General features: G+C 43.0%; 1 protein-coding gene across 3 annotated transcripts; it reads left to right on the plus strand.

Annotated features, from left to right (window-relative positions):
- Positions 1–4,827: 4,827 nt before the first annotated feature.
- Positions 4,828–14,775, plus strand: LOC124179128 (protein borderless). Of its 3 annotated transcripts, none has more exons than XM_046563254.1 (13): positions 4,828–5,334; positions 6,039–6,181; positions 7,594–7,822; positions 8,026–8,097; positions 9,580–9,746; positions 10,156–10,300; positions 10,391–10,665; positions 11,080–11,214; positions 11,452–11,711; positions 12,071–12,246; positions 12,340–12,384; positions 12,958–13,143; positions 13,861–14,775. In XM_046563254.1, exons 1-13 carry the CDS (start codon positions 5,289–5,291, stop codon positions 14,085–14,087), a joined length of 2,106 nt encoding a protein of 701 aa, XP_046419210.1. In that variant the 5' UTR covers positions 4,828–5,288; the 3' UTR covers positions 14,088–14,775. The 3 variants fall into 3 exon arrangements, with proteins under 3 accessions (XP_046419210.1, XP_046419212.1, XP_046419213.1); XM_046563256.1 differs by having other exon boundaries at positions 9,610–9,746; XM_046563257.1 differs by lacking the exon at positions 8,026–8,097 and having other exon boundaries at positions 9,610–9,746.
- Positions 14,776–15,171: the final 396 nt, after the last annotated feature.

Consider the following 15,171-nt stretch of genomic DNA (forward strand, 5'->3'; position numbering starts at 1 on the left):
TACACACAAACACATATATTTTTCTTTCTTGCGTCCCTTCCCTGAATAAGAAGAAAAAAAAAATTCGAAAACATACTATCTAGGACAAATTGTAGACAATTTATTATCAAATAAAATGAAATAAATGAAATTTGAAATGACATACCGAATGAGGGTTCCACTAATTCCCATGGCTGATGATTCTTAGCCTCTGTTTTCAGAGACCCTGAAAAATATCCCATGCAAATACGAGATCAATATGCAAAGCGCGCAATATACCGGATCAGATTCAACCCCAATCGGTCAATGGGGGTGAATTTCACCCGAGACATTTTTCAAACTCCTCGTAGAGTTCAGAATTAGATTTTCACAGTATTTTTACTTCAAATCAATTCTATAGGAAAAAAAATCGGTAAATTTTTTTTCCCCCGCTTTACATTAACTTTGCCGATGTTTTACAACCTTTAAACAATCAATTTTTGTCAGGAAAAGTGTGACTGTTTTTTTCTGCGATCCGTCAGCAATGACTAGATATTTTCTTGGGATTCTTAGGACTCATTGTTGAAGCAGGATATCACTTTTGTGGAGCTGGGGTGAATTTCACTCCATGTGACCGTTACCCGTTTCTACAGAGGTGTGACATGTCAGGGTTGAATGAAGGCCAATTATAAAGGAATTGCCAAGCTAACGTTTCAGGTTCGTCAAATTTTATCACACCAAATTTCTTACGCAAATCAACGCAAAACTGTGCAATTGGTTAGGTCGAACGGAACTAACCAACAACAACCCTCGTTTCGATCGGCGTCAGAAAATTACCATCAAAGAAAAACATCCATTAGGTACGAGCTCCTCGCAGTAGGTACTAATGGCCGTTCCTGCGCCCGAGCCGCTGCCTCTCCGTCATTCATGTCAGTCGCAATCACTCATTCCTGTAATGATTCTAACTACACGCGAAACCGTTTCAATCAATGGATCACCCTCTGCGTACGTACGCTCGAAAATGAATCTAATTGACCCTGCGACGTGGGCTGAGTATCTATTTTTCAACTTATTGTCTCGTCTGATTGAATTCAAACGTCCAACCGAACGTTAAGACTTGGACGCCATCTGGTTGCCGAACGCGGAACCTCGAAGAGTCGTATTTAATTTTGAAAGTAGTTTTTCTTCGCATTTTCCCTAGCAAATCGACCGAGTGTAGTAAAGTGAACATCCAGCAGCCTGCGCAACGATTTCGGAGGCTCGATATTCCCGAAATTTGCCTGAAACGGTCAGCTGATCGCTCTTCCCGGAGCCATATTGCCCAGCCGCGCTCACGCGTCGTGAAAAATGAAATTTTGGTGAAACATCACCCGGCTGTAATCGGGGAGTAGATTTCGTAAGCGACGAACCACGCTACTGTAAAAAGTTTCTACACCTACATGCGCGCACAGTTTGTCTGATTGATCTAAATTATGATAATTTCCATGATTTTACATTCCGTTGGGCACGAGACTCGACACGCGTGCTAAAACCGGAGCGCCACTTGTCGTTAGAAAGGATAAATATTTAGGGCAAATTCAGCCTCCCTCCGACGGCTTCTTTGGCGTGGGTAGAGAATGGAGTTAAAAGATGCATCATACCTATTATACAAACAAGCACGGCTGACAAAAAGACAAGCTGTACCTACTCATTCGCGCTGCGCAGCTGCGCACGGACGTAATTATTGTCAGAGAACTTTTTTAGAAATTCATTCAACGCATTGATTTCCACTAATTCAAAAGCAGCCAATGAAAGGTGGCGGTCCACGCGAACCGTCCCATTATCTCAACAGAGTGACAAGGCTGTGGGCAGTCAATGCAGGCACAGAACGGATGTGACGTCACCTGAGGTCAGCCACGCAGCTATGAATAGCTCGAGAGAAACAGATTGGTTGGATCACGCGGCGAGAAAATTTTAAATTCTTATCGGACAAATAAGTGATTTGTGGAAAAAGGATATCGCGTTGATTTTTAGAGCATCGATTTGGAAAATCTATGTCACATGATTAGGATGAAAAATGGTGAAATAAAATTTTCAAAATCTTTCGGGGTGATTTTTACACTCAACAGCACGACGATTGTTCAGTTATTTAATATACAAACAAGACCAACAAATCTTTTCCCCCATCCAAATATTTGAAGTTTGGTATACATGCAAGGTCGAATTTACATACGAAAATGAACTCTCAAAATTTCAGCTTTTTTAAATAACACAATTAAAGTAGATGATATTCTTGTTAATTTTATTTTGAAAAGTATTTCAATTTTCTAAAATATTTGACGTATTGACTGTGCTAGAGTTCTATATCAACGAATCTTTTCAGTAACTATTTCCAGATATCGTTTAATCCGTAGCCGTCAATTCTTCCCTCTCATCCTTTTTCATATACATTCGACAAAAATTTGAATTCCGATGTTTTCCGTAGTAATTGGCACTCTGGAACCAAGGGTATAGAATACTTAAACACGAATTATTTGGAAATACGATCGTGTTGTTGGAAGCTGCGGAATGCTGCGAGATACTTGTTTGACCTGAAAACCAGCCGATGTTTACATCCTGGTTCGACTTAATCCTGCAGCAAGCGGAAGAAGCGTATTAACCTCTAAGCTCAAGAATTGAAATACGAGATGACTTGGAATTCGCTACTGAGCTACGAGGATGAAGTTAGTAACGTTACTGTAACGATCGACGCATATTTGGGAAAAACCGTTACTTCGGACCTTCAGGATTGTCCAAAATTTAGTAAACCACGACAATCGAACATAATTACATTTTGAAAAACCAGCTTCTTAAAGTTGCGTGATGATAATTTCTTCGTTACTCAGTTCAGCCTCGTACCGAGCTTCAAATTTCCATTTGCTTCCGACGTGCATCCGACAAGAGTTGCAAAATCACTTGCGCCTGAGGTCGAGTTTATTATTTTATGTACCTATGTTAGTTCATCAGCGAGGTTGTACTCAGTAAGAAAGTGTGACGCGTGGCACTCGCATTCTCGGGGCTTTAAGCAGCCATTAAGAGCCGCATCCAACGCTCCAAAGTGAGTTACAGCGTAACATCGTTGAGTTTGATTAAAGAGTTCAGCAAAGTCACGGGAGTAAGAAGTGTCGGAAAAAAGTCCCTTTCTAAACAGGCTCGGCGAATGCACGATAATTCGAGGAGAGGAAATTGTCTCATTGTCAGTTCGGGTTCTTCTTTTAACAATTACTTTACTTGCGCCGCACCCACGCCATGGACAATTAATAGGATCAGTCCCCTAACCCCGAATGATGGAATGAAAACAACCGTCGACACCGTTGCACACCTTATCCGCAAAGATCCCCACGAATTATTCCAACCCTACAGGGTGCAAGTAGGCCACGTTCACATTTCCGGAATTACCACCCGGCCTTCTGGTCTCGTCAAGTTTCGCAGGATTGTTCAATTTTTTTTTAACCTGCTTCTCTCACCGACTAAAAATACCGTCTTTTAATCCACTCGAATCTGTCCAACTAAATTTGAGCTATTACCGTCATGACCTAACCTACGCTATTATTCATTTCACGAATGAACTAATCAAATTCACCTCATGATTCGTTACGACTTTTTCATCGAATCACAGCCCGTGACCGTCAGCTGGTAAGATAGAATTTCTTCGGATTTTACTCATTGTTACAGTAAGTACGATTTTCAAGGCAGTAAATTGGATCACGAATGACTTTTAACGAGGCTTATACAATATTTTGAAAGGAAAGAAGTCGACTTTGCCGTGTGGAATATCAGGAAGTACCAAGTTCTGTGTAATTCGATATCGATCGTTCAGCCTACCGTTAAACAACCTTCCACATCCCAACTCCCGGTTGTTCGAATTATCCAATTTCGTCAGCATAACTCACCCTCAATTAACAACTTCTACCTTCTCCGAAGCCAACACTATGAGAATTTTCCAGGGATTCTTGTATCGATTATTGGCAGTGCAGTTGAAACAAAATACCTCGTACACGAATCGGATTGCTCATAGTACCGGACTTTCTGGCTTCTCTTTTTGACCCTAAACGTGTCACCGTTGCTCCCTTCGTGACTTTGGGGTACAGGCAATTGATTTAGACGGGAATTGGGTGCAGGAGTCAGAAATTGAAGAGGGGTAGATAACCTTACACAAAGCAGCTGCAATCCGGTTCAATTCAGTTCGTTCACCGAGAGTTCTTCGGTTCGCCCTGAAGCTTATTGACAAAGGCAAGACACGTGAGGGACTGGTTTCTGTAGATTTCCCCAATTTTTCGTCTCTGGCAGTCAGGAATACAGCACAAACAGTGTCTATGCACTCTCCGAACTCCAAATGACTCAATCATTCCGTTAAACATATAATATCCAAAGATATCCCAAATTCCAATTTGCAGATCAAGCTTCAAAAATAGATTTCACGGAAGATCAAACTTTCTAACAAAGAGAGGATAGAGACTCCTTAGAATCCGAACTTACTTCAAAGACTATCCCAGGTGATTTTTGGAATGTTGTAAACAGATGGTTGATCAACCTTCATTTCCATGGTATGAATACGGAATACTGCTTCCTGCAGGATCCTGGAAACAGAAGACATGCCTACGCCAGTATCACGTAACGCACGTGACTTGGAAGGATTGTTCGTGAATATCTCATCTGGATGTAGGTACGCAACACCTTCACGAGCTTTTTTCAAAGCACGTGCCGAGAAGCACGATGTGTACCTACCGGTAAAAGTGGGTGTGACGTTTCTGGATTTCAATGACGTACTAGATTGGCGTCGTGCCTGTGAGCATCGAATTATCCCCCCACCCCTGTATACTTGTATCCGCTTTGCTCAGCGGCAGCAGCAATTACTTAGTTGACTGCTAGAAGCTCCTCCGGTTCTAGACCACTCCGTGATACCATCGCTCAGCGATAACTAAAATCACGCTTTACTGACCTGCGAGGTTAAAGTTCACCCTACCACAGCCTTCAGCCGCAAGTTTCGCGCGCAAAAAGAAGGCATAGTCGGTGATTATGCAGTTGATGTAGATGCAAAACGTCTAGTGCCGAAGGTGCGCGTTCTGGTCCGATCGCTGAGCAAGCGGGGTTCGAGTTTTCGATCGGAAAGTATGAAGTATTGAGAGGACAGGGAAGGAAGTTTATCGGCGCGAATTCTTTGGGCGATTGATTGATCGGTTTCGGTTACCGATGATAGAAGGAAGGCAAAATAATTGACGGAAGTGATGGTGTATACAAGTGTGTGATAACAGTGCTAGGATTCATCGCTCGAAGACTAATCGCCAAGTGTTGTTCACATTCAAATCGCGATGAGAAATTTACGCACATTTCTCGTTGCCCTGCTATTCTGCAAGGGTAAGAACTTCCCTCTTTAATCCTTGTAATCCATGTTAGGCAACAACGCGATTATCGTACGAATTTCTCGTGATCAAAATCCGATTCCTCTTGTCCGTGAAAAAAGCTTCATTGATTCGGTTGCACTCATGACAACGACAGTGTCTATCGGCAACAGAACCCATCGTGAGTCTCTGAGAGTAATCAAGTATCGTATAAATTGTCAGTGAACCTTTGGAATCTTTTAGTTCGTTATTAAGGACCTGCGCCTATCAATGGTTTGCAAAATCAGCAGAGTCGAAACATCGCGTTACGAGGATATGAAAACAACTACTTGTAATTCTATCACTGTCGATGGCCTTGTTAATTATACGTATAATCTTGCATCTTATATACCGTATCATAGACACTGACCGTTCTCTCCTCATGGATGGATTTGAAAAAAGTTTCACTTTTATGAAACTGAAAACTTGGTATCCCGTATTGAGTGACTCGCCATCTCGAATTCTCGCAACCACTGTACAACGCAGTTGTACTCGTATTTTCGCGGTTTGCGGCTGCCGGAGTTTCGAACTCAAATCATGCAATTGTACTGGTACACGATAGTCGAGGAGTGTAGCAATTTTTTTTTTTTTTTTTTTGTTTTCAACTTTCATGTATTCGCGAACGCTTACCGGAGTGATCGTTGACCATCACTTTATAATTCTACGACGTGTTCCATTTAGCTCAGGGCTATGCACACCTACTCGAAGAAGAAAAAGAGCCAACATTCCTGACCGCCACCGTCGGCGGTCACATCGTTTTCAACTGTGACCTCGACTTTCCGCACGACCTACCAATCCCCTACATCTTGCGGTGGAATCATGAGGTAAGTCCATTCATAAAAATAGAATAAGTTTGTCTCAGATCAGGCGATATTGATTCAATTATTCAGGGTTGCTACAGTCTGCAAGTTAGAAATTTACAGAAACTTACCACCATGGTTTCTACCGTCTTGCAGACCATTTTTGACAGCTCTTCGAGCGCCTTCGGAAAGGCAGGCCATGTAGAGTAGGACCAAGCACGTGGTTATTGGCGACACCGGATGCAAGATCTGCTGCATACACGGTGAGACTTGCAGCGATCGAAAGACATCGTACGGATTAATTTGAATAACTTGCGGGAAACAAAATGCAAATGTCAAACTAGTGGCACACAGTGAGTGAAGTGGAAATTAACCTGATTTGAGCCTGATGCGTATGCAAATCGTGTTCGCTCGAAGGCAGTAATTGGAGTACGGGACGCAAGGCTGCATTATAATTAGGTTGTCGGTGTCTGCGACATGAGGGGTTCGTTCTTTCAGTGGGTCACTGTTAACGCGGAACGCATTGTCGCGCGATTAAGGTTCATTAGTAGGTACAGTGACTGCCTAGGTTGATGGGCGCGTTTTGACAGGGCCTGATTCGCGATTGTTCCTGATTCAAATCAAACCCTTTAAGCTCCCAGATTCCAACGTCCACAACTGGCCTTATACTAACCACGACACACCGCTTCACGTCACGCACGGGTCAATCGTCATGTTTATCCTGCCCCCGAAACGACCCAATGGTTAGTCGAGATTCAACTCGTAGTCAGGAGAAAATGTTTGGCTTAGAATTCTGAGGGGAGCAGCTTCAGAAATCAAATTTCTTTTCATCCTGCTCACGATTTAGAGGCGAGTGATGGCGAATGAATGAAAATCAATCCATCCTACAAGGAGAATCGTAGACGAAGCTGTCTTCAATAGTAGTAGTCACCATGCATGACGTCCGTTGGGTTGTGTCTTAGTTTACTTGCGACCGAGCATTCCCCCTGGAATTGGTTACACGGTTCAGTGCATCGAGATGAGAGGCATCAACTGCAATGGTCGGTGTATCGCTGCTTGTATGATTCGTTCGTCAAGACCTTTTTAATACCGACACTTGTTAATTGAATGGAAGGGGGCTAAGTGTCGCCACGGGTTGTTAAATCCCATCAAGTTAAGCCTAATTCAATAACCCCAAGTAAATTCTCCTCTACGGCGGTCCTGCATCGGCATAAAAACCTGACGAATTTCCGTTTCGGATGAAGCTTCGGGAAAAACGATCCGCTTCGATCGTATCAACAGGATACGCGAGCCTGATACTATCAAAACACACGATAACAATCATGCTCCAGAGTACACGGAGCAATTGGTTTGGTCTGTCGAATGAATTATAATGGCGCAAGTTGATTCCGAGGTTTTCCAATGCCACCTATAAGAGCTTTTAACCTGTGTTACAGGGGGCTTTGGTCTATTCGTGGTACGACGGTGAGATAATCGAGACTGATGACTACGCCGGGAGAATTCACCTGATCGGGGATGGCGGGGGCAAAGGATACGGACAAGGGAGTATCAATCTGACCAACATTCGCGAGACGGATCAAGGATGGTACGAATGTCGGGTTATATTCCCAAACAGGACGCCGAGCTCCAGAAACAACGGGACGTGGGCTCACCTGACGATAGATGGTAAAATTGAGTGGCCGAACGACAGTGGGTGTCTGACTGTTCGTCAAACATTGGCTGTTCGATTCGAAGTGTACACGTTCACGCCTAAAACTAATTCACTAACTCGAACCTAACCGATTCGGATGACGGATCTGTTTCTGGTTCCGATAGTCGTTCTTTGCACCAAGTTCTGAACACCTTGCTTTTCTTTTTTACTTCTGAAGTTGGAGCAGACGGTGCCGGGAGTCCGAATACCTCGAGAGAAGTGCAAATTGACGAAACGCGTGGGCATACCGGTAAATTAGTTGAATTAGCATTACAATACGCCGTTTCTAATTCATCTGTATCAGGCTACATCTCGAGAAGATTCTAGCAACAATTTTCGCGGTCATCCAACGCGTCGCAGAAGCATCACCGAAGTGGAACGACTTTTGAAAGAGTCTGCTTTTTTCACAAACAAACTACCTCTGCGCCGCAAAAAGCGGGATACAATCGGACCGTTAAAGACCCTGTTGCACGTTGGTTCGATTTCTTCATTGAACTCGAAAACTGTGTCATTTCGGTTGATTAATTGTTCGAGAAATTTTAATCAAGCAAATGGATGAACTGAAATGGATTGTCCTCTTCAATTACAGCCTTTAAAATCGGGACGTCTTTTCCGGTTCTCTAATTTAATACGGACTTGATAAACAAACGATTACTGTATAGAAAACCAAAGAGCGCACCTCTTCCGTTCATTTTGATTGACAAAGAGAGATTTACCATTTGCTACGAAAACATTTCATTGAGCAATTGTCCGCGAAATCGAGGTCCGACATACCCGTTTAACGCATCGATTTCCTCGCTTTTGTTGTTCTTACTTTACTTGATTAGTCGTAGCTCCTGCAGCTGGAACTACTTGAACTAATCTCATCGGCAACAATTACCTAGTAATCGAGTTGTTCCTAACTTTCAAGTAGGTTAAAGACCAAGTTGCGCGACTCAAATTTTCGCCAATTTTTAACAATCGAATTTTTTATTCGTTTCTATTCTGCCATTCTTCCACACCGTCAAGCAGCCGCTTATCGACAAAGTCGAAGTTTGAATTAATTCGAAAAAGTTACGTCAACCTTCTTACGAGGCGAATTCTCGATACTTTTAGTCAGTTCGACCACTTTTCTTTGAGTTGAGTACGTTTGTGGTTGTTTTTATTTTTTCTTTCTTACTCCATTCGACTAAATAAATATTGAGATTCTAAACTTTTACGTGCCGATTGAAAGAAGATTGTAATGTAACGAACAAAATGAAAAGAAGGAGAATTTCTTATCAGAGACTCGTGTCGATTATATTGTGTATCAGGAGCTGGAGGGTCAAGATCGATATGAATTGTAATGCAGAATCAGTAAAGCACAACAAAAACTCGAAATAAGACACTGACAGGAATTCATAAAGCATCGGAATCTCAAATGTTTACAAACGTCCTGAAATTCGCGATATTTTGGAAAGAATTATGAATTCATCGCCGATCATGACCCTGTGCAATTCACTGTGCAATACAACTATTTCGACTCGCTGAGAACGAGAGCTTTATTAATCAACGCTTGAACGTGATTAACAAAAATTAATAAAAACACCCTAATCACAGAATAGTGGAAAATGAATAAAGTTACTCATTGTGATAAATGTTGTGATTAACGAAATAAAAAAATGTAGCAAACGAGCTTCGAAAAATGCTACTCAAAAGCGAATAGCCGCTTACTAACCAATCACCAGACAGACTCGTTAAATCGTTCAACCAGGTGTGCCCCTGCGGCCACCGATTGTTACAGGAGAAAATTTGCTGGCTGTACCGCCCATAAATCAAACCACAATGGAAGGTAACACCGCAAACTTCGCCTGCGTCACCAAGAACACGAGTTCGGTGGTCAACTGGTATCGAGACGGGATTGCGATAGCGGATATCGAGGTGAGTATTCGTTCCAAAATTGACAAGAAGAAAAAAAAAAGAAATAAAGAAAGACGACACAATTGATTCCGCACTCCTGTGACGCAATTTGAATCCCGTTAAATTTCTATTCAAATAATACATCATTCGCATCCGACGTAGAAGGAAATAGAAAAAGAAAAACGCTCCCCTCGGTAGCGGCTGTCGCTATTTGTTTTCTTTAGGGGTAGACTGAAGTTCACGACTGAGCTCAGCTGTCTCTGTTTACCTGACCCACCATTAAAATACTTGACACAGATGTCAAGACGTGGAAACACCCTTGACAGAAAAAATACCCTGCTCAAGAGACGTCGAATCGCAAATCCTTGCTCGAGTGTTAACCAATATTTCGATCAAGCGTGAGTGAAGGGTTTTCACGTTGTTTACTCAGGATCTTCGCGATCGGGCGACCATTCGCAGCGATGGGACACTCACTATCACCTCAGCCGCCATGAGCGACCTGGGAGAATACACCTGCACCATTACCAGCCCGAACAACGAACGGCAGAGCGCCGCTGCCTTCTTAAACGTTCAGTGTAAGTTTCAGGTCAACTTGAAATGATGTAGCAATGAGAAAATGGATCATGGAGCGGTGGAATTCACGCGGAGTTATTTTTTTTCCCCAGACAAAGCGAAGGTTATTTACGCTCCGCGAGAAGTTTACCTGCCCTACGGGAGACCCGGACTTTTGGACTGTCACTTCAGGGCGAATCCACCATTGACCAATCTACGCTGGGACAAGGACGGATTTCTCTTCGATCCGTACAACGTTCAAGGGGTGTTTTACAGGCGGAACGGATCTTTGTACTTCAGCAAAGTCAACGAGACGCATTCAGGCAGTTACACCTGCACCCCGTTCAACAATCTTGGAACCGAGGGTCCCAGTCCGCCGATCAATGTGGTGAGCCATTCCTCTCTTTTCATCTTCCGGAACATACTATGGTGAGATCTTCACCGACCAAGCGTTCCAGATATAAACCAGACGAAAATTGTAAAGGTATCAACAACTCAGCGATTCAAGAGACGTTGCAGTTGGTCAGTGCGGCCAACGACCGGCTGAACGAAACTTTTTAAGTGTCGTCTTTTATTCTTCAATTACGCCCTCACGAATACGGTTCAGAGGATCGTAAGTCGTGAAGTATGTTTGTCAATCACGTTTCGTCCGAGGTGAAGAAACCTGTGTCCTAATAGAGTGACGTGTAACGTACAATTTGGGGACTAAGAAGTGCAGCCGATATCGGTGTAGCTCGAATTCTATCCCACCGATTCTCGAGTGTCCCTAATTTCGTTTGACCTCACGTTTTTCTTTCTTCAGATAGTGCAAAGGCCGCCTGTTTTCACCGTAACTCCGCAGAATTTTTACATACAAAAACTGGGCGAGAGTATTGAGATACCATGCGACGCTAGAGACGGTGATCAGACCCATCGTCCAACCATCGTTTGGTTCAAAGTACGTTTTCCATCCGAACAAACGCGGACTCATTCTGAAAGAATTTTACCGACTTGTCTAACTTTCTGACTTGTAACGCATGATGAGTGTGCACTAATGATTTATCATTCCCAAAATTGGGTGAACCGTCTCATGACGAAAAGAAGTGCATGCTCAACTCTGCTCTGGAATCGTTTCGTAATTGCTGGGTTCCATTTCGCGGGTTAATGAGTCCTACTGACACTCTTTCTTCTGAAGGACGGGACGCCACTTTCATCGAATCGGGTAGCCATCAACGGGGGAAATTTGACGATCGAACGGATCCAGGAGGAGGATCGAGGTGTCTACCAATGCGCGGCCAGCAACGAAGCAGCCACAGTCGTTGCTGATGCTGAACTCATGGTTCTGGACGCCCCGCCAAGAGCGCCGTACAATTTGAGTGCGACAAGCAGCAGGGACACTGTGATATTGCGATGGGTGCCAGGTTTCGTGCGGCCCAAGATGGAGTACTCGGTTTGGTAAGTGGAAAAAGCCACGACAATGGAGGATAATAACGGTAAGGAGGAATATCTATGTGTATATAAAGTGTCCGTAAAGTACCTAGAGAGAAATTAAGATGGAGTTGCTGCGGCAAAACTTCCGCAAAGCACCAATCAGGTTGAACCCAATTGAACCCTCATTCCTGTGCGCCAATTAGGACCACGTCCTCCACTACACGAACGCTGTTCTGGTCACTCCCTGAAATATTATTTCGTGCTTTCCGGCGGACACATTGAGAGTCAGGGAGCCATGTGACATAGTGTTCCTTACCAGTACCCTTCATACCTTGGACGAAACGCCGACACTCACTGCTTCCCATTCCTTTACGAAATGTCAGGTACAGACCAACCGACACCTCCGAATGGCGGACGATGAAAATTTTGTCCCGAAAGACAACCGAGGCCACTATCAACAACTTGACCCCTGGTCGTGAGTACGAGTTCATGGTCCTGAGCAAGTATAAACACGGGGATGGAATGTTCAGCAAAGCTTTACGCATTTACACCAAACCAAGTACGTTTTTGATTTGCTAAAATCCGGTAGTTGGACTACTATTTTACACGATTGTCCGAAGCATCGCGGTTCATGGCACCTTTTACCTTTCAGGTGTCATTGATGAGAACTCTGCTTCAGAATTCAGGAGTCCGAAAGGTTAGCGAACTGCGGTAAAGTCTCTTTAGATTATGCAAAAAGGAGACGCTATGAAAAGGCTGATTTTAACCCTCAAACGAAACAAATGGCTGACACAATATTTGGGTTTCCGTTCAAACTCTGAAATACGATCAATTTTTTCTTAACGTTACTATGCTGATGTACTTTTTGCCATTTCTATCGGTCCAGGCATAAATTATCCAACTCGTATTCATGTGAACTTGAAATCTCACTTCATTCTCTCTTCTCAATCTCATCTTCATTGAATTAATCGATGTTTCAACATTACGAAGCCTTTTATTTTCGCTCATTCTAGTTATCCTCCACCGTTTGCTTTTGGTATGATCTATTTAACAGGCTGGTACATGGATATCTATTTTTTCAATTATGAACATCCCTCTGCCATCAAGCTAGCATAACGAGTCTTGTTTTAAGTGAAGTAAAAAATTAACATCACTTCTCACAAAGCCAGTTCCACAAGCTTGCAACTTCAGCACCATGAATATCTGCCTTTTTTATGCTCCGCACTTTTCTCCGTGACCAATTAACCGAGACTCAAATCTGTCGTACTAGAATCCTCTGAATACATGAGCACCCCGCGGAATTTGAGGGTGCAGCCAGCGGTTGAAGGTTACTTGGTAACCTGGGACCCTCCAGCGCACGGAAGCGAGCTAGTCAGAGTGTACACGGTGAGATGGTTCCGAGGACCGTTAGAGCAGCTCTATGGAATGGCTGAAACCACCGACACGTCCTACTTGGGTAAGCCACCCCTGTCTGTAGAATTACTTTACGACGACCCTCGGTAATTGAGAATACGGGTATGACGCGATGTCGTCTCGGTTAGAAACGTACGGAGAGGGCGTACAGCACCGAATGTTGAATACCTTGAGAAATAATCAACGCATGCAGGAAGTCGAGCGAGTGCTACTTGCCCAAATTGTGTCTTAAGACGCGACTAGTCACTCAATTAACTCGGATCGTCCTCAACTAGATTAAATAAGGGAGAATAAGCGGCGTGCTCGTTCATGCTCTTCCCATTCCACTAACGCAGAGTTTAAATTTTCTAGCTTTTCTTGCGGCGTTGTCGCTTCTCGTTCTCTTCTCTTTTTTACGCGTGGTTCTTGCGGTCGTCCTAGTTGGGGGGTCGGAAAAATTCATTGAGACAGCAACAACTCTGCCAAGTTTCAAATCGGTCCCTTAACTAATACCAAAGTCATACAAAACGAAATTACTGGTTATAAAAACTACACATACCTTACATTTAAGACTTTCGAAGCTTAAAGATACGTCTTCCGGTTGACGTAGAGTCTTGAAACTTTACACAAATTTTTTTTCAATCATTCGGAACAGATCTAAGAAGGTGTTCCAATGAAAATGTTTTCTAACGTCCAAGTAAAGACCACCCTATAACGGTTCTTTGGATTCCTCTCTGAGCTTCGCGAAGAGCAATTAACTGATTGCTTTTATGCGTTTCAGTGAAAACACTCGAGGAGGAGAGCTACTACACTTTCGAAGTCACCGCGATGTCGCTGTCCGACGATTTCGCGACAAGCGATCGTTTCGGCCTAGAAATTCCGGCCTACAGGAGAAACAGGGCCATCTCAATGGGTATCGTGGCAGGGATTGGTTTTCTGGCGGCCGCATTGGCCGCCGTCTGGTGGGCGAGGAAGAAATTCTGCCGGGGATTATCCAACGAGAAATAACGCTGATTATCCTCCACACTCGCGGCGTAATCGGGTGTCGGAAGAAAATTGTTACTACGACGTGAACGGAAGTTGAGTCTGGACAGAAAAGCAGTAGGTTAGGTGAATAGAAAAGGAAAAAGAAATTGAAAATTCGAGTTTTACCGCACAGTGTTTTTCAAATTTTTTAAACAATTTTTCACGATTCGAGTCGTTTCCGTTTCCGGATTAATCGACTCCTAGATAACATGTTTTTATTCAGTCTATGTAATGGACAACGTATAAATAAATGAACATCGTTATGTAATTTAAAAATCATTTCATTCTCATTTATTAGTTATTTGTGCAAGTAGTGTAATAGAAGGTCGTACTCGATCGCACGGACATTACTTCGTGCATGATTTATCGTAAACTGGGCTCGACCCGGAAATTCAACTTAAGTTTGAATGGAATAACTGCAATCTAATTTACGGTATCAGATCTCGTTCGTTGACGGTTTTTAATGCACAATCTAAACAGCCGGTGCTAAAAATGTCAACTAAGCGAAGGGCTGTAAATACACGTATAATCGGATTATTTAATCTTTCCGAGTTGCGGAGTAACAGCTGGCGATAAAATTCCGCTGTGATAATTTCAACTCAAGTTCATGTGCACGCGTAAAGTTATCCAGAGAAGTAAACTACTGGAAATATTAGAAAAAAAAAAAAAACACACCGCAAGTACCTTCGCACTCTTTAGGTGCAGGTTCTTCAGTTTTTATCTTGCGTAATACGAGAGGCTTCAAAGTACATACTTACAGTTAAAAATGTCGATTCAAATGTAATACGTGTACGTGTACGGATATTTTTTATTGCAAGGTGCAATGTTTGCACATTGTTTCTTTGTAGCAAATCGATCGCTCGAGAGATCTCCACAGGGATTTCTTATCACGCACAGTTTGCGATTGCAGGAATGACATTCGATGATTACGATTCTTTTCAAGTACATTTTTAACCCTAGTATCGGTAGTACATAAAAAAAAAAGCGAATAAAAAGCAAAAAACAATCTACCACAAGTTTAATTACCCGACATTGATGCTCAACTTTTCATACATTGAATTAATTT

Source organism: Neodiprion fabricii, chromosome 3, assembly GCF_021155785.1.
Source record: "Neodiprion fabricii isolate iyNeoFabr1 chromosome 3, iyNeoFabr1.1, whole genome shotgun sequence".
Lineage (NCBI taxonomy): Eukaryota > Metazoa > Arthropoda > Insecta > Hymenoptera > Diprionidae > Neodiprion > Neodiprion fabricii.

What these genes read in the sequence shown, in the direction of transcription:
- LOC124179128 (XM_046563254.1), top strand. Translation starts at nt 5,289, where the DNA reads ATGAGAAATTTACGCACATTTCTCGTTGCCCTGCTATTCTGCAAGG. An exon ending in TGCCTTCTTAAACGTTCAGT is followed by an intron (nt 10,301 to 10,390) that starts GTAAGTTTCAGG and finishes TTTTTTCCCCAG; the next exon opens with ACAAAGCGAAGGTTATTTAC. An exon ending in CCAGTCCGCCGATCAATGTG is followed by an intron (nt 10,666 to 11,079) that starts GTGAGCCATTCC and finishes TTCTTTCTTCAG; the next exon opens with ATAGTGCAAAGGCCGCCTGT.